Genomic DNA, 23,721 nt, shown 5'->3' with positions numbered 1-23,721 from the left:
CCCCCCCCCCCCCCCACCCCCCCCCCCCCCCACCCCCCCCCCCCCCCACCCCCCCCCCCCCCCACCCCCCCCCCCCCCCACCCCCCCCCCCCCCCACCCCCCCCCCCCCCCACCCCCCCCCCCCCCCACCCCCCCCCCCCCCCACCCCCCCCCCCCCCCACCCCCCCCCCCCCCCACCCCCCCCCCCCCCCACCCCCCCCCCCCCCCACCCCCCCCCCCCCCCACCCCCCCCCCCCCCCACCCCCCCCCCCCCCCACCCCCCCCCCCCCCCACCCCCCCCCCCCCCCACCCCCCCCCCCCCCCACCCCCCCCCCCCCCCACCCCCCCCCCCCCCCACCCCCCCCCCCCCCCACCCCCCCCCCCCCCCACCCCCCCCCCCCCCCACCCCCCCCCCCCCCCACCCCCCCCCCCCCCCACCCCCCCCCCCCCCCACCCCCCCCCCCCCCCACCCCCCCCCCCCCCCACCCCCCCCCCCCCCCACCCCCCCCCCCCCCCACCCCCCCCCCCCCCCACCCCCCCCCCCCCCCACCCCCCCCCCCCCCCACCCCCCCCCCCCCCCACCCCCCCCCCCCCCCACCCCCCCCCCCCCCCACCCCCCCCCCCCCCCACCCCCCCCCCCCCCCACCCCCCCCCCCCCCCACCCCCCCCCCCCCCCACCCCCCCCCCCCCCCACCCCCCCCCCCCCCCACCCCCCCCCCCCCCCACCCCCCCCCCCCCCCACCCCCCCCCCCCCCCACCCCCCCCCCCCCCCACCCCCCCCCCCCCCCACCCCCCCCCCCCCCCACCCCCCCCCCCCCCCACCCCCCCCCCCCCCCACCCCCCCCCCCCCCCACCCCCCCCCCCCCCCACCCCCCCCCCCCCCCACCCCCCCCCCCCCCCACCCCCCCCCCCCCCCACCCCCCCCCCCCCCCACCCCCCCCCCCCCCCACCCCCCCCCCCCCCCACCCCCCCCCCCCCCCACCCCCCCCCCCCCCCACCCCCCCCCCCCCCCACCCCCCCCCCCCCCCACCCCCCCCCCCCCCCACCCCCCCCCCCCCCCACCCCCCCCCCCCCCCACCCCCCCCCCCCCCCACCCCCCCCCCCCCCCACCCCCCCCCCCCCCCACCCCCCCCCCCCCCCACCCCCCCCCCCCCCCACCCCCCCCCCCCCCCACCCCCCCCCCCCCCCACCCCCCCCCCCCCCCACCCCCCCCCCCCCCCACCCCCCCCCCCCCCCACCCCCCCCCCCCCCCACCCCCCCCCCCCCCCACCCCCCCCCCCCCCCACCCCCCCCCCCCCCCACCCCCCCCCCCCCCCACCCCCCCCCCCCCCCACCCCCCCCCCCCCCCACCCCCCCCCCCCCCCACCCCCCCCCCCCCCCACCCCCCCCCCCCCCCACCCCCCCCCCCCCCCACCCCCCCCCCCCCCCACCCCCCCCCCCCCCCACCCCCCCCCCCCCCCACCCCCCCCCCCCCCCACCCCCCCCCCCCCCCACCCCCCCCCCCCCCCACCCCCCCCCCCCCCCACCCCCCCCCCCCCCCACCCCCCCCCCCCCCCACCCCCCCCCCCCCCCACCCCCCCCCCCCCCCACCCCCCCCCCCCCCCACCCCCCCCCCCCCCCACCCCCCCCCCCCCCCACCCCCCCCCCCCCCCACCCCCCCCCCCCCCCACCCCCCCCCCCCCCCACCCCCCCCCCCCCCCACCCCCCCCCCCCCCCACCCCCCCCCCCCCCCACCCCCCCCCCCCCCCACCCCCCCCCCCCCCCACCCCCCCCCCCCCCCACCCCCCCCCCCCCCCACCCCCCCCCCCCCCCACCCCCCCCCCCCCCCACCCCCCCCCCCCCCCACCCCCCCCCCCCCCCACCCCCCCCCCCCCCCACCCCCCCCCCCCCCCACCCCCCCCCCCCCCCACCCCCCCCCCCCCCCACCCCCCCCCCCCCCCACCCCCCCCCCCCCCCACCCCCCCCCCCCCCCACCCCCCCCCCCCCCCACCCCCCCCCCCCCCCACCCCCCCCCCCCCCCACCCCCCCCCCCCCCCACCCCCCCCCCCCCCCACCCCCCCCCCCCCCCACCCCCCCCCCCCCCCACCCCCCCCCCCCCCCACCCCCCCCCCCCCCCACCCCCCCCCCCCCCCACCCCCCCCCCCCCCCACCCCCCCCCCCCCCCACCCCCCCCCCCCCCCACCCCCCCCCCCCCCCACCCCCCCCCCCCCCCACCCCCCCCCCCCCCCACCCCCCCCCCCCCCCACCCCCCCCCCCCCCCACCCCCCCCCCCCCCCACCCCCCCCCCCCCCCACCCCCCCCCCCCCCCACCCCCCCCCCCCCCCACCCCCCCCCCCCCCCACCCCCCCCCCCCCCCACCCCCCCCCCCCCCCACCCCCCCCCCCCCCCACCCCCCCCCCCCCCCACCCCCCCCCCCCCCCACCCCCCCCCCCCCCCACCCCCCCCCCCCCCCACCCCCCCCCCCCCCCACCCCCCCCCCCCCCCACCCCCCCCCCCCCCCACCCCCCCCCCCCCCCACCCCCCCCCCCCCCCACCCCCCCCCCCCCCCACCCCCCCCCCCCCCCACCCCCCCCCCCCCCCACCCCCCCCCCCCCCCACCCCCCCCCCCCCCCACCCCCCCCCCCCCCCACCCCCCCCCCCCCCCACCCCCCCCCCCCCCCACCCCCCCCCCCCCCCACCCCCCCCCCCCCCCACCCCCCCCCCCCCCCACCCCCCCCCCCCCCCACCCCCCCCCCCCCCCACCCCCCCCCCCCCCCACCCCCCCCCCCCCCCACCCCCCCCCCCCCCCACCCCCCCCCCCCCCCACCCCCCCCCCCCCCCACCCCCCCCCCCCCCCACCCCCCCCCCCCCCCACCCCCCCCCCCCCCCACCCCCCCCCCCCCCCACCCCCCCCCCCCCCCACCCCCCCCCCCCCCCACCCCCCCCCCCCCCCACCCCCCCCCCCCCCCACCCCCCCCCCCCCCCACCCCCCCCCCCCCCCACCCCCCCCCCCCCCCACCCCCCCCCCCCCCCACCCCCCCCCCCCCCCACCCCCCCCCCCCCCCACCCCCCCCCCCCCCCACCCCCCCCCCCCCCCACCCCCCCCCCCCCCCACCCCCCCCCCCCCCCACCCCCCCCCCCCCCCACCCCCCCCCCCCCCCACCCCCCCCCCCCCCCACCCCCCCCCCCCCCCACCCCCCCCCCCCCCCACCCCCCCCCCCCCCCACCCCCCCCCCCCCCCACCCCCCCCCCCCCCCACCCCCCCCCCCCCCCACCCCCCCCCCCCCCCACCCCCCCCCCCCCCCACCCCCCCCCCCCCCCACCCCCCCCCCCCCCCACCCCCCCCCCCCCCCACCCCCCCCCCCCCCCACCCCCCCCCCCCCCCACCCCCCCCCCCCCCCACCCCCCCCCCCCCCCACCCCCCCCCCCCCCCACCCCCCCCCCCCCCCACCCCCCCCCCCCCCCACCCCCCCCCCCCCCCACCCCCCCCCCCCCCCACCCCCCCCCCCCCCCACCCCCCCCCCCCCCCACCCCCCCCCCCCCCCACCCCCCCCCCCCCCCACCCCCCCCCCCCCCCACCCCCCCCCCCCCCCACCCCCCCCCCCCCCCACCCCCCCCCCCCCCCACCCCCCCCCCCCCCCACCCCCCCCCCCCCCCACCCCCCCCCCCCCCCACCCCCCCCCCCCCCCACCCCCCCCCCCCCCCACCCCCCCCCCCCCCCACCCCCCCCCCCCCCCACCCCCCCCCCCCCCCACCCCCCCCCCCCCCCACCCCCCCCCCCCCCCACCCCCCCCCCCCCCCACCCCCCCCCCCCCCCACCCCCCCCCCCCCCCACCCCCCCCCCCCCCCACCCCCCCCCCCCCCCACCCCCCCCCCCCCCCACCCCCCCCCCCCCCCACCCCCCCCCCCCCCCACCCCCCCCCCCCCCCACCCCCCCCCCCCCCCACCCCCCCCCCCCCCCACCCCCCCCCCCCCCCACCCCCCCCCCCCCCCACCCCCCCCCCCCCCCACCCCCCCCCCCCCCCACCCCCCCCCCCCCCCACCCCCCCCCCCCCCCACCCCCCCCCCCCCCCACCCCCCCCCCCCCCCACCCCCCCCCCCCCCCACCCCCCCCCCCCCCCACCCCCCCCCCCCCCCACCCCCCCCCCCCCCCACCCCCCCCCCCCCCCACCCCCCCCCCCCCCCACCCCCCCCCCCCCCCACCCCCCCCCCCCCCCACCCCCCCCCCCCCCCACCCCCCCCCCCCCCCACCCCCCCCCCCCCCCACCCCCCCCCCCCCCCACCCCCCCCCCCCCCCACCCCCCCCCCCCCCCACCCCCCCCCCCCCCCACCCCCCCCCCCCCCCACCCCCCCCCCCCCCCACCCCCCCCCCCCCCCACCCCCCCCCCCCCCCACCCCCCCCCCCCCCCACCCCCCCCCCCCCCCACCCCCCCCCCCCCCCACCCCCCCCCCCCCCCACCCCCCCCCCCCCCCACCCCCCCCCCCCCCCACCCCCCCCCCCCCCCACCCCCCCCCCCCCCCACCCCCCCCCCCCCCCACCCCCCCCCCCCCCCACCCCCCCCCCCCCCCACCCCCCCCCCCCCCCACCCCCCCCCCCCCCCACCCCCCCCCCCCCCCACCCCCCCCCCCCCCCACCCCCCCCCCCCCCCACCCCCCCCCCCCCCCACCCCCCCCCCCCCCCACCCCCCCCCCCCCCCACCCCCCCCCCCCCCCACCCCCCCCCCCCCCCACCCCCCCCCCCCCCCACCCCCCCCCCCCCCCACCCCCCCCCCCCCCCACCCCCCCCCCCCCCCACCCCCCCCCCCCCCCACCCCCCCCCCCCCCCACCCCCCCCCCCCCCCACCCCCCCCCCCCCCCACCCCCCCCCCCCCCCACCCCCCCCCCCCCCCACCCCCCCCCCCCCCCACCCCCCCCCCCCCCCACCCCCCCCCCCCCCCACCCCCCCCCCCCCCCACCCCCCCCCCCCCCCACCCCCCCCCCCCCCCACCCCCCCCCCCCCCCACCCCCCCCCCCCCCCACCCCCCCCCCCCCCCACCCCCCCCCCCCCCCACCCCCCCCCCCCCCCACCCCCCCCCCCCCCCACCCCCCCCCCCCCCCACCCCCCCCCCCCCCCACCCCCCCCCCCCCCCACCCCCCCCCCCCCCCACCCCCCCCCCCCCCCACCCCCCCCCCCCCCCACCCCCCCCCCCCCCCACCCCCCCCCCCCCCCACCCCCCCCCCCCCCCACCCCCCCCCCCCCCCACCCCCCCCCCCCCCCACCCCCCCCCCCCCCCACCCCCCCCCCCCCCCACCCCCCCCCCCCCCCACCCCCCCCCCCCCCCACCCCCCCCCCCCCCCACCCCCCCCCCCCCCCACCCCCCCCCCCCCCCACCCCCCCCCCCCCCCACCCCCCCCCCCCCCCACCCCCCCCCCCCCCCACCCCCCCCCCCCCCCACCCCCCCCCCCCCCCACCCCCCCCCCCCCCCACCCCCCCCCCCCCCCACCCCCCCCCCCCCCCACCCCCCCCCCCCCCCACCCCCCCCCCCCCCCACCCCCCCCCCCCCCCACCCCCCCCCCCCCCCACCCCCCCCCCCCCCCACCCCCCCCCCCCCCCACCCCCCCCCCCCCCCACCCCCCCCCCCCCCCACCCCCCCCCCCCCCCACCCCCCCCCCCCCCCACCCCCCCCCCCCCCCACCCCCCCCCCCCCCCACCCCCCCCCCCCCCCACCCCCCCCCCCCCCCACCCCCCCCCCCCCCCACCCCCCCCCCCCCCCACCCCCCCCCCCCCCCACCCCCCCCCCCCCCCACCCCCCCCCCCCCCCACCCCCCCCCCCCCCCACCCCCCCCCCCCCCCACCCCCCCCCCCCCCCACCCCCCCCCCCCCCCACCCCCCCCCCCCCCCACCCCCCCCCCCCCCCACCCCCCCCCCCCCCCACCCCCCCCCCCCCCCACCCCCCCCCCCCCCCACCCCCCCCCCCCCCCACCCCCCCCCCCCCCCACCCCCCCCCCCCCCCACCCCCCCCCCCCCCCACCCCCCCCCCCCCCCACCCCCCCCCCCCCCCACCCCCCCCCCCCCCCACCCCCCCCCCCCCCCACCCCCCCCCCCCCCCACCCCCCCCCCCCCCCACCCCCCCCCCCCCCCACCCCCCCCCCCCCCCACCCCCCCCCCCCCCCACCCCCCCCCCCCCCCACCCCCCCCCCCCCCCACCCCCCCCCCCCCCCACCCCCCCCCCCCCCCACCCCCCCCCCCCCCCACCCCCCCCCCCCCCCACCCCCCCCCCCCCCCACCCCCCCCCCCCCCCACCCCCCCCCCCCCCCACCCCCCCCCCCCCCCACCCCCCCCCCCCCCCACCCCCCCCCCCCCCCACCCCCCCCCCCCCCCACCCCCCCCCCCCCCCACCCCCCCCCCCCCCCACCCCCCCCCCCCCCCACCCCCCCCCCCCCCCACCCCCCCCCCCCCCCACCCCCCCCCCCCCCCACCCCCCCCCCCCCCCACCCCCCCCCCCCCCCACCCCCCCCCCCCCCCACCCCCCCCCCCCCCCACCCCCCCCCCCCCCCACCCCCCCCCCCCCCCACCCCCCCCCCCCCCCACCCCCCCCCCCCCCCACCCCCCCCCCCCCCCACCCCCCCCCCCCCCCACCCCCCCCCCCCCCCACCCCCCCCCCCCCCCACCCCCCCCCCCCCCCACCCCCCCCCCCCCCCACCCCCCCCCCCCCCCACCCCCCCCCCCCCCCACCCCCCCCCCCCCCCACCCCCCCCCCCCCCCACCCCCCCCCCCCCCCACCCCCCCCCCCCCCCACCCCCCCCCCCCCCCACCCCCCCCCCCCCCCACCCCCCCCCCCCCCCACCCCCCCCCCCCCCCACCCCCCCCCCCCCCCACCCCCCCCCCCCCCCACCCCCCCCCCCCCCCACCCCCCCCCCCCCCCACCCCCCCCCCCCCCCACCCCCCCCCCCCCCCACCCCCCCCCCCCCCCACCCCCCCCCCCCCCCACCCCCCCCCCCCCCCACCCCCCCCCCCCCCCACCCCCCCCCCCCCCCACCCCCCCCCCCCCCCACCCCCCCCCCCCCCCACCCCCCCCCCCCCCCACCCCCCCCCCCCCCCACCCCCCCCCCCCCCCACCCCCCCCCCCCCCCACCCCCCCCCCCCCCCACCCCCCCCCCCCCCCACCCCCCCCCCCCCCCACCCCCCCCCCCCCCCACCCCCCCCCCCCCCCACCCCCCCCCCCCCCCACCCCCCCCCCCCCCCACCCCCCCCCCCCCCCACCCCCCCCCCCCCCCACCCCCCCCCCCCCCCACCCCCCCCCCCCCCCACCCCCCCCCCCCCCCACCCCCCCCCCCCCCCACCCCCCCCCCCCCCCACCCCCCCCCCCCCCCACCCCCCCCCCCCCCCACCCCCCCCCCCCCCCACCCCCCCCCCCCCCCACCCCCCCCCCCCCCCACCCCCCCCCCCCCCCACCCCCCCCCCCCCCCACCCCCCCCCCCCCCCACCCCCCCCCCCCCCCACGGCCCCCCCCCCCCAACCCCCCCCCCCCCCCCCCCCCCCCCCCCCCACCCCAAAAACCCCCCGTCCCCCCCCCCCCCCCCCCCCCCCCCCCCCCCCCAACGCCCGCCCCCCCCCCCCCCCCCCCCCCCCACCCAGCCCCCCCCCCCCCCCCACCCCCCCCCCCCCCCACCCCCCCCCCCCCCCCCCCCCCCCCCCCCCCCCCCCCCCCCCCCCACCCGGGCCAGGGCTTTTGCTGTTCTTACCCCCGCCTGGTGGAACACGTTATCGCTACTATCTTACCCCTGCGGGATCTTGGAGAGTCTTCGCAGGGCCTGTAAGACCGAATTGTTCCACCGGGCGCTTGAGGGGCCGGGCCGCTGATGCCCCTCCCCCCCTCCTTTTCTTTTACATTCTGGGTTCTCCTCGGCTTCTCTGTTTTATTTTCCGGGGTGGATCTATGAAGTTCTGTTTTTATGATTGGATGCCAATATAATATTATTGATTGTTGTTTTAATGGGGTTTTTATTGTAACTATTGTTTTATTGTGTTGTTCACCGCCCAGAGCCCTTCGGGGGAGGGGCGGTATATAAAACCAATTATAAATAAATAAATAAATAAATAAATAAATATAAGTCGAGGCACCTAATTTTACCGCAAAAAGCTGGGAAAACTTACTGACTCGCGGCGATAAGTCGAGGAAAACGCAGCAGCTGCTGGTAAATTTCAAAAATAAAAATAGATACCAATAAAATTACATCAATTGAGGCATCAGTAGGTTAAATGCTTTTGAATATTTATTTCAAAGAAAAACAGTAAACTGGCTCTGTAAGTGGAAAAGAGGGTCAACAAGAAAAATATGGTATCAACAATAACTTTAAAAGTACAAAAACCTTAGCTCAATCAGCAACCAAGCTAAAACACAAGAGTTAAAACCTTCAAAACTGGATTCCTCATCATCATCTGTATGTCCAAATGTAACCCAACTTAGTTTTTAAGAGGGATATTATCAGAAATAGAAAATCTGCTATTAGCTTCCATTGTAAACAATGGGGGATGGGGTACCCTTTTGGGGATCAATAACTTTGGATCCCCTGACCCAAACGTCACCAAACCTGGCTGGTATCATCAGGAGTGTCTTCTGAGGGTACCCTGAAAATTTGGTGTCGCTAGCATAAAAACCGCGCCCCCTGCTGGCCAGCAAAGTAAAAACACAATTTTTTTAATGACCCGCATATAAGTCGAGGGGAGCTTTTTCAGCATTAAAAATGTGCTGAAAAATTCGACTTATACATGAGTATATACAGTAATCTGGAGGAACCGGGTTTGATTCCCAGCTCTGCCGCCTGAGCTGTGGAGGCTTATCTGGGGAATTCAGATTAGCCTGTGCACTCCCACACATGCCAGCTGGGTGACCTTGGGCTAGTCACAGCTTCTCGGAGCTCTCTCAGCCCCACCTACCTCCCAGGGTGTTTGTTGTGAGGGGGGAAGGGCAAGGAGATTGTAAGCCCCTTTGAGTCTCCTACAGGAGAGAAAGGGGGGATATAAATCCAAACTCTTCTTCTTCTTCTAGAAACTTCCGACTTCAGCTGCGTGTAGGAAATTATGAAAGTCTGTTGTATTTTTTTTCAAAAAGTTATACAGTAAATTTCTTTCAACCTGTTTTCTGTCTCAGTTCACTGAGGGTCCCTTGCTGGACGGACTTTACTGGGAAATGTGGTACAACAATAAGACAATGGCAGAAAACAGAAGTTTAATCTACTATGAGAACCTGCTTCTGGGAGTGCCTCGCATCAGACAGCTTAAAGTGAGGAACGGCTCGTGTTCAATACCCGAAGATTTAAAGGATGACATCAAGGAGTGTTACGATATGTACTCTGTGGGTAATGAGGAGACTGCTCCGTTTGGCCTCCGCAATGGGACTGCGTAGGTATCTCTCCAGCATGCGGGTAACCAGTACCTGTCAGGAACAGAACCTGGCGAGCAAAGGGTGCTCCAGTGTAACCTGAATGATATGTAAAGGGCCTTTCTCTCTCTTTCCTTTCCATCCTCCTTGATGTTTATAGCTTTAACACCGATTGTAGATAACTAGGCTAAGTGACCCGGAAGAGCTTCTCTGCCAGGGAGAAACAGGATGTGCCCTGTGGGAGGAGGCGAGGCAGCTGGCTGCATCTATCCCTATCGTAACCTTGAGGCACCTAAGCCTCCAAACAACTCTTTTCACCCTTTCTCTGGGGAAGTGGGAGGGGGGAACTGGGCAAGGATAAAGGGCCCAGGAAAGCCAGGTCGAGTAGAACTGGCTTTCTCAAGCTGGGTGCTTGCTGCCTTTCAATAAATGTTACTGATCAAGAATCCAGAGTCTGTTTATTGTCTTAAGGTCCAAGACCTAACAGTACCAACTTCCCATTCTTCTGAGAATTATTTATGCTTATTCCTGATGAATTCTGACTTCTCTGCATTCGGTGTGCTAATGTGCACGGGAAAGTATTCCGTTTCATTTGACATCTCTAAATTACTTATTTTTCATTCTTTGACTGTATGACCCGAAGATGATCTTGCTCAGGCAATTCAGATACGTGCATGCCTCTTCCTAAAGACCTTTAGGAATTGTTTACTCAAGAGTTTCTTCTTGCATATGGAACAGCTGTATTCACCAGTGGGATCACTGATGTACCTTTGATATTTTCAGCTGGACTTACACCAGTGAAAAAGATATGAATTGCAGCAGCCACTGGGGGCTGCTTGCAACATACAGCGGAGGGGGATATTACCAGGATCTGTCCAGAAGTAGAGAGGAAACTTCTGCGTTGCTCGGTGTCCTTAAGAACAACCTGTGGCTTGATAGGGGCACAAGAGCAACATTCATCGATTTTTCAGTGTACAATGCAAATATCAACCTCTTCTGTATTATAAGGTATGTTCCAAATTTTTCCACCTGAATACTGTGTTCATGTACATTTGCATAACTGTGAAAATACTGCAGCCTAACGCTGGTGTAGTGGTTAAGAGCAGTTGCACTCTAATCGGGAGAACCGGGTTGATTCCCCCTTCTGCCACTCGAGCTGTGGAGGTTTATCTAGTGAACCAGATTCGTTTGTGCACTTCAACACGTGCCAGCTGGGTGACCTTGAGCTCTCTCAGCCCTACCCCCCTCACAGGGTGTTTGTTGTGGGGGAGTTTTTTCTCACTCAAAAGAGAAAGTCTCTCATAGGGAGGTTTTCTTTTCAGTATTTCCCTTTGGACTGTTTACACTTTGAATTTCATAAATTTGAATCTGAAAAAAAAATTGCCTCAAGAAACATTTCACTCATTCTAAAAGAAAAACAAATCTTAGGAGTTTTTGTATTCACTGATTCCCAAAATCTCTCGATTTTTTCATCAGAACAACTTGAAAGTCCTGAGAGTGACTGGAGAGTGCTTCTTGTTTTTTGTAAATTTTTCAATTCCAGTTCTGTAGTTCTTTGCAGACTTTTAGACTTGTATTCAAAACTCTGCTCACTCATGAAACTTACTGGGTGATAGTTGTTCTCTCTCAGGACAATGTATTGTTGAAGGCTTTCATGGCCCGATTCAACTGGTTGTGGTGGGTTTTCCGGGCTGTGTGGCCGTGGTCTGGCAGATCTTGTTCCTAACGTTATCCAACAGACTTCTCTCTGTGATATGACCTTGGGCAAGTTTCCAATCCACATCACTGGGTTATTGTGAGGATAAATCTCTGCATATATAACATGCATTCCTGAAAAGTACATTAGATACTTGTTTGAATCCTGAGAGTCCTGTCAAACAACCCTTTATAAAATAATTTCCACCATGGAAAATGTTAGAAACCCTGTAGATGTTCTTACTGATAACATTTGAATGGCCTTGTAGCACATTTTCAGCTTTTTCTATTTAACAATGTGCATTCATTTGTTTTCCAAATGCAGGTTATTGGTGGAGTTCGCACCAACAGGAGGCTTGGTTACCTCTTGGCAATTTCAGCCAGTGAAGTTGATTCATTATATTTCCTCTTTCGATTTCTTCCTCGCTGCCTGCAAAATTGTATTTTGTCTCTTTATCCTGTATTATGTGGTGGAAGAAATCCTGGAAATTCACATTCACAGACTTTATTATTTTAGGAGTCTCTGGAACTGTCTTGATGTGCTCATCATTGTGGTGAGTGAAATCTAATCACTATGAGCTCTTCGCAGCCACTTTTGGTGGAACATCTTTGAACTTTGATTGTGTGTTCCTGCATTGCAGGGTGTTGGACTTGAGGGCCCTTGCAGTCTCTTCCAACTCTATGATTCTAACTTGCAGTTTTTCGAGTTCCGTAATACTAGTTCAAATGGGCATGTCCATTAGGTCCATTTGTGGTGGCTGAATAACTAAGTGGCACCATTTTTTCCTGCGAATTGAGTACAAAATGGAATAATATTTGTGGAATTTGTGTGATTACATGGTAGAAGGAACTGAGTTTAAAACATTTCTTTAAAGCAGAGGTCTTCAAACTATGGCCCTCCAGATGTTCAGGAACTACAATTTCCATCAGCCCTGCTACTTGACCATTCTGGCAGAGACTGATGGGAATTGTAGTTCCTGAACATCTGGAGGGCCATAGTTTGAAGACCTCTGCTTTAAAGCAACGGTTCCCGATGTGCTGCCCGTGGGGGCCATGGTGCTAGCCGAGTGTTTTTAGAAAATCGTAGGACTCAAGAGGGGCTTTTACCCAGCAGCGCTTCTGATTGGCCATTGGAAATTTGATTGGCTGTGCAGATTTTTAAAAGGTTGCTTTTGCTGCAGCTGCCACCACTTCACAACAGTCTTCACAGGGTGACTGAAGATAAGCCACAGATAAGCTATTTTGTGCCTGCTCCACCTTCAGTAGCCATTTTATGGCCACACCCACCTTTTTTGGCTACACCCACAATGCGGTGCCAGAATTCCAAGGGGGACTCCTGCTAGGAATATTACCTCAGACATGAGAACCAAATGAGTGTGGTTCAAGGAGGAATGGCAGGAATGCCTGCAAGAGATCTTTTCTTCTTATAGTTCTGAAGATACTATTAAGAATTCTGTACTGTACGTTGTGCTGCCTTGATACGAATAGAAAAATTAAGTTGGATTGGTCAGAACTTATTGTTTTTAGAACTACAACATCCGTGTATAGGGAAGTTGGAAACTGACTAAGAGGCTCCATATTGTTTATATATCTTTTGTGTCAGTCTTGGCTGTTCTATGATCATAATAAATAAAAACTGAGATTAATCATATTTTCTTGGGGGGGTATTCAGTTGTCAGTGGCTGCAATAGGAGTTAACATCTATCAAACATCCACTGTGGACAAATTACTGAAGAGACTGCTAGAGAATCAAAATCATTTCCCAAATTTTGAGGTATTGGCATACTGGCAAACAGAGTTCAGCAATATTGCCGCAGTCACGATGTTTTTTGTATGGATTAAGGTAATTTGAACGTTATTGTGATACTTATATAAGTATAATGGTAGGCTTGCATCCTGACTTCTTGACTCTTTTTGGTATGGCATATCCCTCGTGCATCACCCAGAGTTCATTTGAAACTTCCTGTTTTAAGATAGGAAGTAAATGAGGAGGCTTGTTGAAAAATGAGCAAAAGTCATCGTAATTTGGATTTCCAAACAAGATTAATTAAACATTCATGGAGGAGCAGCAGTGGCGTAGTGGTTGAGAGCAGGTGTACTCTAACCTGGAGGAACTGGGTTTGATTCCCCGCTCGACCACTTGAGCTGTGGAGGCTTATCTGGGGAATTCAAATTAGCCTGTACATTCCAACATACGCCAGCTGGGTGACCTTGGGCTAGTCACAGCTCTACGGAGCTCTCTCAGGCCCACCTACCTCACAGGGTGTTTGTTGTGGGGGGGAAGGGAAAGGAGTTTGTAAGCCCCTTTGAGTCTCCTGCAGGAGAGAAAGGGGGGATATAAATCCAACGCTACTTCTTCATTATCTTAAATGTAATTTCTAGTAAAATGGATGTCGCTGATGTTTTGCACTGGGAAGCTGAAAATGCATTGTCAAAGAATCATCTGATTCAGAGAACCTATCCTTTGTAAACAGTGTTTGGCTACTCTGTGGCTGTATCTTTCTTGCTCTCTGGCTGTGATTTCCTCTTCCTCTTGCTCCTGTCTGCTCAAAGTGCCATCCAAAGCATTCCAAGGCCATTGGATTATTGGGCTTAGAAGGGTACAACTCTGCTTAGAATGGCTCTGGCCATATATCACTTGCTGTATTCTAACATTCCTGCTCATAGCTTGTGTCAGTGCAAAGAAGTCAGCGCTCTTATTCTCCCAGCTGAATTACCCATCTCCTGAATCTTTTTTTCATTGTCTTTAACAGCTCTTCAAATTCATCAGCTTCAACCGGACAATGAACCAGTTATCTACCACTATGTCGCGATGTGCCAAAGATATCCTTGGCTTTGCCATTATGTTCTTCATCATTTTCATAGCCTATGCTCAGCTAGCGTATCTTGTGTTTGGAACTCAAGTCAGTGATTTCAGTACCTTCCAAGACAGTCTGTAAGTACCACAATAAAATGATGCTTGAAAGGCCACCACTGAATTGCCAAATGTCCTCCATGCAAAGAGAAATTTGCACCAAGTTTGCAATTTAAAATCTGAACCAGTTTAGTAAATTTCTGGGTGTGTGGGTGGATGTGCAGAGATGTTTCGTTTCCTTGACATATTGCAAAAGTATGTTAGATGAGAAGCTAGATCTGTAAGGAGTAAAATTCAGGGTGCTTTCCCCCTAGACTGTCATTCTGTGTGCAGTCATAGATCATGAGAATATAGCTCAGATTCTTTCAAGTTTGCAGGAGGGAGGCAGCTAGCTGGAAGTTTCCAACTTGAACCACGAATGCTTCCCAGCCCTTTTTCACAATGATGAGAAAACAGCCACTGATCTTGGGCTTAATCGCAGGTGTGTAATGGTGGAGAAAGTCAATGGGCAGATAGTATAGCTGAGTCCAGGGAAAGAGTGAACAGATGAACGTAGAGATAGTGTCTTGATTTCAGAGGCGGAGCTACCGGGGTGGGGCGCATTCCTGGGGGCGTGAAAATCGCCCCTGTCGTGGTGCCCCCTTCCCACTTACCTTAGTGAAACAGTGCAGGCTGGAGAAGCGACCTGTTCCCTTCAGGCTGAAAACGGCCTGGTGGGAACTACACTTCCCAAGAGACCTTGCGAGCCCCAAGGTCTCCTGGGAAGTGTAGTTCCCACCAGGCCATTTTCAACCTGAAGGGAACAGGCCGCTTTTCCAGGCTGAACTAAGGTAAGTGGGGGAGGTGGGGCAGGGCGCTGCAGGGGGGAAAACAAAGAGTGCACAGTGGGTGCAGTATGGCCTCTGCTTGTTTTGCCAAGGCATTGTGATACCTGGGAGCTGCCTCCTTACACCTTAAAATGAAGAAACGCAGCTTTTTTTAAAAAGGCAATCGCAGAGTGGTATTTCAATACTGAGGAAGTCCAGAAGTGGTAGATTCAGCTCACTAGTGAGCCTCTCAGTTTATCTCTGTATGACTCATCCCGCATTTCAAAGGAATTCCAAAAGGTCGTCTTGTCATCTCTTGGCTATGGCATCTCCCATCATCAACGCAGTAACCTTTCAGCAGCTTCACCATATCTTTCTACAATCGTGCAGATGATATTTTTCAGTAAATGGTGGGGCTGTCTTGGGGAACAAAAGAGATGCACTAATGCAGCCATAATCTGAGTTGATATCATAATATCTGCTTAGAATTTGTTTCAAGGAGAAACTTATAGGCTCTATAAGAAGTTGTGAAGCAGACCTGCTTTCTACCGTTGGGGTGTTTTTTGTTAGTTTGCAGTGAACAGGGTATTCTGAATGCATTGAAAGCATAGATCATGTCCACATTTGAGCAGGATCTCACTTGGCCTAAACCGTGCAGTTGGCTTAAACTGTGTTGTTCTTTTTAAAGCTTTTCTCAGTTCCGCATCCTGTTGGGAGATTTTGACTTTACAGAGGTTGAAGAAGCTAACAGAGTTTTGGGACCCATTTATTTCACTACATTTGTGTTCTTTATGTTCTTCATTCTTTTGGTATGTAAACATTTATTTATGGAAGTTTTTGTTTGCTTGTCATTGTCACGTCACGTCAGTTTTGTTTATTTTGAGCTGTCGTCTTCCCTATGCCAGAGCCCTAGAAGACCCCAGAATCATAATGGACCCATCAACTTGAATGGGCTTACGGTTTTAAGGGTCTCTGGTTTCTCAGTGCAGTTGGAAATTAAATCTTGTCAACCTTATCAGGCCCTCATCACACAATCCTTGGGGTACAAACCCTTGGGTGTAGCAGCAAAAGGATTTATACAGCTATTAGAACACGTGAATAAGCACTCTAGGGTCGTTTCCACACGGCCAAAAAACAATGCCCTAGGGATGGAAAAAACGCCGACCCTGGGGTGCTGTTCGCACAGCTGGCACTGCCGCCCCTGAAACAGTGGGAAGACGGCATTTCCAAAAGCGGCGTCTTCCCACTGGCGCGGTGTGAACCGCACTGGCGTGAGGGCGCCGCTTTTGGCCCCTCTGGTGTTTGCAAGGCACTTGCCTTTCCCTCCTGCGCAGCTCTGGACAACTGGAAGAACACGCCCACGCTGCTCTCTGACCCCCAGGGGTCAGAGGGCAGTGTGGGCGTGTCTTTCTAGCCATCCAGAGCTGCACAGGAAGGAAAGGTAAGTGCCTCGCAAACACCCTGGGTGGCTCCTTGCGGAGCTGCCCCTGCAGACAGCGTCGGCATCACGACTGCCCGCAAGGGACTGTGTGAGCTCCACTGGCTTTATTTAAACTGGTGGGAAGCCGCTGCTTGGGCCGTGCGGAAACGGCCTAGGGCTGTGGGAGACTGCCATTTCCCCCTTTAACCCAAGGCTTTAATGGAGCTTGAAATCTATTAACACACAGCACTATTTAATCCAGTTAAGTCTACAACACATCCTGTATTCCATTCTAAGGGGGCTTCTGTTTGGGGAGGCACATATATGGTTTCCCCATTGCTGCTGCAGGGAAAGGACAGTGGGACTTCTCGAGAGCAGGTTTCCCTGCAGTTTTTCTGCTCGGTTTCTCCAGCATGGTTTGTGCCCCCTCCCCTGTTCCTTTTATCCAAAAATAGCTGCAGAAGTTCTAACACACTTTCAGATTTGAAGTTGAACATATTTTTTTAAAGCTGCCCTTTGAATTTTTGTGCCTTAAACAGAACATGTTCCTGGCCATTATCAATGATACCTACTCAGAAGTCAAATCAGATATGGCGCAGCAGAAGCCCGAGATGGAACTGTCTGATCTTATTAAAAAGGTAAAAACCTTTATGGGCTGCTTAAGCCGGAGTTTTAGCTGTCCTGTGTTATTATGTTCTACAATTTTTTGAGTAAAATCCAGCTCCTCTGTGAATAAGTAACTGATAAGTAACTAGCCCCTTTCCAGTTATATTCCCTCAGGAATGAATGTAGCCTTTTGACCTGGCAGAAAGGAAAGTCCCACAGTTTCCCCTGGGATTGCTGCTTCCAGGGGTCATGTAGTGGAGGCTGGAAATATTTCCAGGTAGACAGGCAGAGTGGCCACCTAGTTCAGTAATGACTGAATGATTCAAAGTCGAAAAACATTTTTTTAAAAAGGGGAAAAAAGCCCTGTGATTCCCCCCTAGGGGAAAATAAAAATATGCCACAGAAAATGTGACATATCTCCGCCTGCGGCTCTACAGGCACACTGGGCCCAGCCAGGAAGTGGCCTGGTCCCCGCCATGCTAGCATTTTGCACCAGCAGGCCTGGGCGAAAGCAGCGTCTTCCGGGTCAGGTGCTACGGCGCCCAGCCACTGAGGTTATCCCTCTACCGGCACATTTGCCCCATATGCCAGCAGGGTGGGAACCCACGCAGGTCCTGGGCTGTGCAGGCTCCAGAAAGGGATTCCCCCGCCCCCCCTCGTATTGGGCTGTCCAGTTGTTGCTGACCTGCATGCACGCACCAACCCAGGTTCCTAGCAACAGTTAGCACCAGGCGGATCTGCTATACGGTGCAAGCCATGAATGTGGCTATTCTAGGAAGCTGCAGTTGCTGCAAGTTGTCAGTTGACAGCATGTTGCCCGTGTGTCCACCTGAGTACATCTGGTAGGCTTCTTGCTCCTGCTGCCTTGGGCGTGGATGCGAGCACTTTCTTAACACGCCTACTGAAGTTGCAAGTACGTTTACATATGAGGGCTGATGGTATTCAGCAAAATGCCAGTATGAAATGCTCTTAAATAATATTAACAGCAACATTGAATACCCCTAAATAGAGAATTGTTTCCTCTTTTAAGGGATACACTAAAGCCATGGTGAAGTTAAAACTGAAAAAAACACCCGTCGATGACATTTCGGAGAGCCTGCGACAGAGTGGAGGCAAATTAAACTTTGACGAACTGCGACAAGATCTGAAGGGGTGAGTCCGGACAGATTCATCTGTATTCCTGTGCGCACAAAATATTTTGCCCCGAAGAGGTTCTCAGTGGACCCACTTCAAGAACGCTGGTGGTGAGTAGACCACAGAGGATGCTCCAACGTGTCTGGAGATTTTCGTTCCGTGAGACCACACAAGTACCTGTAGCAGTGCCGTTACCTGGAAGATAAAAGGCATTCCCAAAACTGAAATCAGTGTGGGAGAGGGTGAAGATGCACGGCCCAACGGCCATCTGTGCCTGAGCATCATGAGGAGTATAAAATCAGTATTAAAATGAGGATTCATTCTGTTCTTGGTGTCCTCTCCTGTGGTATCTTTTGGCAACTTCTTGTTCAGATATCTGAGACAATTAGATTAAAACTAAGAGGGTTATATATTATTTTCCTTAGGAAGGGGCACACTGATGCAGAGATTGAAGCCATCTTTACAAAATATGACCAAGACGGGGATCAGGAATTGACAGAGCTGGAGCATCAACAAATGAGAGATGACTTGGAGAAGGAGAGGGTGAGCTGTGTTTTAGATGTTGCTGACTGGAATAGAGGTTATTTTTTACTATATTGGCTGCTACTTAACACAGAAGGGAAGAAAAGCAGCATGTCAAACTGTCAAACTTTGGAAGCTAAGCAGGGTCTATTTTTGGATGGGAAACCTTGCAGAGCCAGGCAATGGCAAATCACGTCTACTTAATCACTTGCCTTGAAAGCTATTTGCTGAGGTCGCCATAAGTCAGGAGAGCCTGCGCGCTGCAGTGGTTACGAGCAGGTGGATTCTAATCTGGAGAACCGGGTTTGATTCCCCGCTTCTCCACCTGAGAGGCAGAGGCTTATCTGGTGAGCCAGATGTGTTTCCACACTCCTACGTTCCTGCTGGGTGACCTTGGGATAGTCACAGCTCTTTGGAACTCTCTCAGCCCCACCCACCTCACAAGGTGTCTGTTGTGGGGAGAGGAAGGGAAAGGAGCTTGTAAACCACCTTGAGTCTCCTTACAGGAGAGAAAAGTGGGGTATAAATCCAAACTTCTTCTTCTTCTTGTGACTTGACAGTACTTTACCCCACCATATCCACAGAGGCTCCAGAAATGTTTGTGGCTTCAGATATTTCTTTGAATCCTGGAGGGATTTGCAAGCAGAACAGTACAAATGTTGGGTTGATCTTGCTCAACTATAAACTCGACTTTCTTATTTTCACAATAAAGAAGAATGGTAAAGCGCAGTGTAGAACACTGAAATAGGAAAGGCCAAAGAATAATGTATACAAAATACAGTCTACAACTGTCAGAAGTCCTTAGCTGTAATGGGTTTGGGGTGAGAGAGAGCAGAGTTTGTGTGGTTTGACCTTGTGCCTACCTGGAAGTCTAACATCCTCGGTTGTTTTCACCAAGGAGGACTTGGAACTAGACCGAAGTTCTCTGAAACGCCCACTGAGCGGCCGCAGCTTCCCACGAAGCCTGGATGACTCGGAAGAGGACGATGATGACGACAGCGGCCATAGCTCAAGGAGGAGAGGGAACAGCTCCAGTGGAGTTTCATTTGAAGAATTCCAAGTGTGAGCAGCAGCAGCAATTAACTTGTTTCATTCCCTTTCCCCAGATATGTAGATATGTAGGGTTGCATATAATCACATAAGAAAAGGGGTGCAGCAGTAAATATTAGTAATAGGACCACAACTACTGTTGCACTCTGGCTATAACTAATTTTTCAAATGCGTATATCTATATACATGAGTTTATATAATTGTTCATATTTTTTATATTTCATTAGCTATAAATACAATCATTTCTTGTCAACAACATCCAACAGGTAAGTTCAACTTATTTTTAACAATTATAACAGATGGATTTAGGGTCATCCATATTAGTTCAGGTAAGTATTTACCATACTCTCCCGTCAGTTCAACATCCATAAGGTAAGTATTCAATCAATGCGAAAACATATATACACATAAATATATATTCAGTCCATCTTGATTCATCAACATATGCCTGTGCATAATTTTGGACTTATTAATGAATACATACAGAATACTTACCTGAGTGGATTTATATAAAATGTTGATGAATCAAGATGGACTGAATATATATTTATGTGTATATGTTTTCGCATTGATTGAATACTTACCTTATGGCTGTTGAACTGATGGGAGAGTATGAACTAAATACTTACCTGAACTAATATGGATGACCCTGAATCTATCTGTTATAATTGTTAAAAATAAGTTGAACTTACCTGTTGGATGTTGTTGACAAGAAATGATTGTATTTATAGCTAATGAAATATAAAAAATATGAACAATGATATAAACTCATGTATATAGGGTTGCATATAATACCATTAGAAATGCTTCAGCTCTTTGGAAGTATTTAACTAACTTTACTGTTAAAGTCTATGATGTCTTTGCTAACTTGGTATTTTGTTGGATGGAAATATGTTGAGTTTATGTAGTGCTTCAGAGCATTCAAAACACTTCATGCGTATTAGCTGGCTGAAATGCTTATAAACAACCCCACAAAACAGACCAATGATGTTATCTTCATATTGCAGATTGGGCCTGAGTCTGAGAGTGCATAGTGAGTTTAAATAGAGGTGAGATTTGAATTCAGGACTCTTTGATTCATAGTTCACTGTAGCCCGTCACACCATACTAGTTGCTTTCAGTCCTGTCTTCCTTGACTGGCTTCAGCTCTCCCTGGTCTCAGTCAGATATGTTCCGTAGCAAATTTTGTGGTGGAATAGTCTAGAGATCGAACCAGGCAAAATGTGTGTGCGTGTGTGTGTGTGTCTTTATTCACCATTTTAAAATATTTTGTTTCCAGGTTGGTGCGGCGAGTGGATCGCATGGAGCATTCCATAGGCAGCATTGTTTCTAAGATAGACGCTGTCATTGTGAAGCTGGAAGCGATGGAGCGAGTGAAACTGAAGAGGAGAGACGTGCTGGGGAGGCTACTTGATGGGGTCACAGAGGTAAACTCGCTCGCTTTGTAAGGCAGATAAGCCAGTGCAATATGTCGCTTAATGTTGCTGCTGGGACATTTTTGTTTTCTTCAGACAAGTGGATACTCCTGATTTCTAATAATGTGCAGTTCTTTTTAGTGGCGAATGAGGACATCAGCAGACCGCCTGGGGCTGGTGCATGCCTTTCCCCCATGCGCCTCTGCCCCTGCTCTATGCTTGAGAGCCAGCAGGGTGGAGTGGTTAAGAGCAGGTGGATTCTAATATGGAGAAACGGGTTTGATTTCCCACTCCTCCACCTGAGTGGCAGAGACTTATCTGGTAAACCAGATGTGTTTCTGCACTCCTACTGGGTGACCTTGGCCTAGTCACAGTTCTTCGGAGCTCTCTCAGCTCCACCCACCTCACAAAGTGTTTGTGTGGGGAGAGGAAGGGAAAGGAGCTTGTAAGCCACCTTGAGTCTCCTTACTGGAGATAAAGGTGGGGTATAAATCCAAACTCCTCCTCCTCCTCTTCTTTTTCTTCTCCTTTGCTGTTCCTTTTAGTGGAGGGTGAGGTCAGCAGCAGGCAGCCTGGGGCCGATGCGTGCCTTTTCCCCATATGCCTCTGCCCCTTGTCTTCTTCTCCAGCGGGGTTGACTGAAGAAGATTGTCATGCTTTACCGCCACATAGTGTTTTTACAAGTTTTGTAGAGATTAACCTCACTCTGGTCCACGATCTTTGTGCCTAGGATGAAAGGCTGGGCCATGACAATGAAATCCACAGAGATCAAATGGAGAGACTTGTCCGGGAGGAGCTGGAGCGTTGGGAATCGGACGACACGGCATCCCAAGTGAGCCACCGGTTGGAGACTCCCATGGGACTCAACGGTCACTCACGGGCTAGGAATTCCCGGCCGCCTTCCTCCCAGTCCACAGAAGGCATGGATGGGGGAGGGGCTGGAAATGGCGGGAGCAACGTCCACATCTAGAAGCAGGTTTCTGTTGCCTCCAAACTGATGGACATTTAGCGAACTAGTTTGGTGGTCGGAGGCAGTAGATTCAGTTCACAGAAAAAACTGTTTGACTGTAAAGTTGCAATTTACGGTATTGTGGGCATGATCCTCAACAGGCTCAGTCGTAAGCCCCATTTTAGTCACCAAGGTTTACTTCCAGGAAAGTGTTCATATGATTCCAGTCCTTGTGAATCTCAACAGCTACATTACCCACTGCGTCCTCTTGCGGGAGCAAGTGAAGTCCGAGGTGACAGCGCTGCAGCAAGGTCTCAGCTCAGAAGTGACAGCTGGTGGCGCAGGTCCTGGAGGCTTTCCATCCCTCAGGGACTCCACTCAGACCTCACCAGTGGCACAGGTCTGGGCGGCAAAGCTACATTGGCCACGTCCTTTGATCCCAACGCCTGCTGGGAGCAAGGCAAACCCCGGGGGCTTGCTTGTGGCCGCCTCGAGGTGCCCCCAAAGCCACCGGTCTATTTTTATATTTTATGGGACTTCATTTACAGCCTGCCTTCTTGCTGAGACTCCAGGCGGATTATGACATTTAAAAAAACAATCATACAGCAAGCACCTATGATAAGGGGATTATAGAAGAGGACGCATGCTCTTAGAAGTATGTCCCATTTTATTCAATTAGGAGAGTGTTTTTAGGATTGTAGTCTTACAGCCCCATCCAATGGGAAAGTGGGCCAAAAAGGCTTCAGGGAGCGGCAACAACCATGCACCAGCCCATTTGCCCTCCCCTCAATAGGTTTCTGTCCTCTGGATGCTATCCCATCCAAAACATGTTTCTCTCTTCAGAATGTTTGATCCCACAGCCGCCACGAAATGCAGTGACCCTACTACCTGCAGCCACCAGAAGCAATGTCCACTCTTTTTTTGTTTATAAATAAAAATATGAGTGCCAATTAATATTATTCCCTTAATTCTTCCCCATGTGATAGCTGCCACCAGGAATGTAAATTCCACCCCCACCCCCAAAAAAACCTTTATGTCCTATATGAGAGCCAGCGTCGTGTAGTGGTTAAAAGCAGGTGGATTCTAACTGAAGCATTGGGTTTGATTCCCCACTCCGGTGAACCAGATGTGTTTCCTCACTCCTACATTCCCGCTGGGTGACCTTGGGCTAGTCACAGTTCTTCGGAGCTCTCTCAGCCCCACCTACCTCACAAGATGTCTGTTGTGGGGTGGCGGGGGAGAAGGGAAAGGAGCTTGTAAGCCACCTTGAGTCTCCTTACAGGAGAGAAAGGTGGGATATAAATCCAAATTATTATTATTATTCCTTTCAGTCATGTGTGCAAGCTCGTAAGACAAAGTGGATGGTTTATGTGGTCCTAAGGAAAATAGGGTGGGATTCCAATGTTTCTTCAAGGTAAGATTTTATTTATAACTGATAGGTAACTTCAAAGTTTCAAGCAAAATATTTACAAAATAAAATCAAACTGAGGCAACAAATACATTGAGGACTTCACTCAACATGAATTCACTCTGACACTTTCTGACAGCATCTCTCTCTCATAGTTGTCTCAGACTCTCTGTCTTCATTTTGTCTAACAGTTCATTGAGGCTCTGACTTTTCCTGTATACCCTCTGACTCACTGGCTAATACTCTCAACATTGGGTCTTTTCACTCAGAAGCCATGACACAATCTGTCCTGCTCACACAGAGCTTTAACTCTCTCTGACCAGAGATTTGACACTCCCAGTCCTTTCACCCTGAAATCCTGTCACCTCCAGCGCAGACATCCCTCACGCACCCTCCAGAATCAACCAGTCATAACATTCTCTCTCAGACTCAGTTCTCATCTTAAAGTCACACAGACACACTAAAATCATTACAGTGGTGTGGGGGGAAACAAACTGGGAATACAGGCACCAGCAAAGGATACTGTCCCAAAGAAGGGG

At 60.4% G+C, this 23,721-nt stretch overlaps 1 protein-coding gene across 1 annotated transcript in view; it reads left to right on the top strand.

The window, feature by feature from the left end:
- The window catches only part of PKD2 (polycystin 2, transient receptor potential cation channel), a 29,229-nt gene extending 6,501 nt beyond the window's left edge, over nucleotides 1–22,728 (top strand). The window contains exons 2-13 of the mRNA XM_048508753.1: nucleotides 9,093–9,343; nucleotides 10,107–10,331; nucleotides 11,344–11,572; nucleotides 12,691–12,861; nucleotides 13,772–13,953; nucleotides 15,367–15,487; nucleotides 16,638–16,736; nucleotides 17,735–17,856; nucleotides 18,264–18,381; nucleotides 19,259–19,422; nucleotides 20,690–20,837; nucleotides 21,556–22,728. Of these exons, the coding sequence (XP_048364710.1) occupies nucleotides 9,093–9,343; nucleotides 10,107–10,331; nucleotides 11,344–11,572; nucleotides 12,691–12,861; nucleotides 13,772–13,953; nucleotides 15,367–15,487; nucleotides 16,638–16,736; nucleotides 17,735–17,856; nucleotides 18,264–18,381; nucleotides 19,259–19,422; nucleotides 20,690–20,837; nucleotides 21,556–21,795 (2,070 nt within the window). The 3' untranslated portion in view covers nucleotides 21,796–22,728. The remainder of the gene's footprint in view (nucleotides 1–9,092; nucleotides 9,344–10,106; nucleotides 10,332–11,343; nucleotides 11,573–12,690; nucleotides 12,862–13,771; nucleotides 13,954–15,366; nucleotides 15,488–16,637; nucleotides 16,737–17,734; nucleotides 17,857–18,263; nucleotides 18,382–19,258; nucleotides 19,423–20,689; nucleotides 20,838–21,555) is intronic.
- The last annotated feature ends 993 nt before the right edge of the window (nucleotides 22,729–23,721 follow it).

This window comes from Sphaerodactylus townsendi, linkage group LG10 (genome assembly GCF_021028975.2).
Source record: "Sphaerodactylus townsendi isolate TG3544 linkage group LG10, MPM_Stown_v2.3, whole genome shotgun sequence".
NCBI classification, from domain to species: Eukaryota; Metazoa; Chordata; class Lepidosauria; order Squamata; family Sphaerodactylidae; genus Sphaerodactylus; species Sphaerodactylus townsendi.
This window is presented reverse-complemented; position numbering and strand designations above follow the sequence as displayed.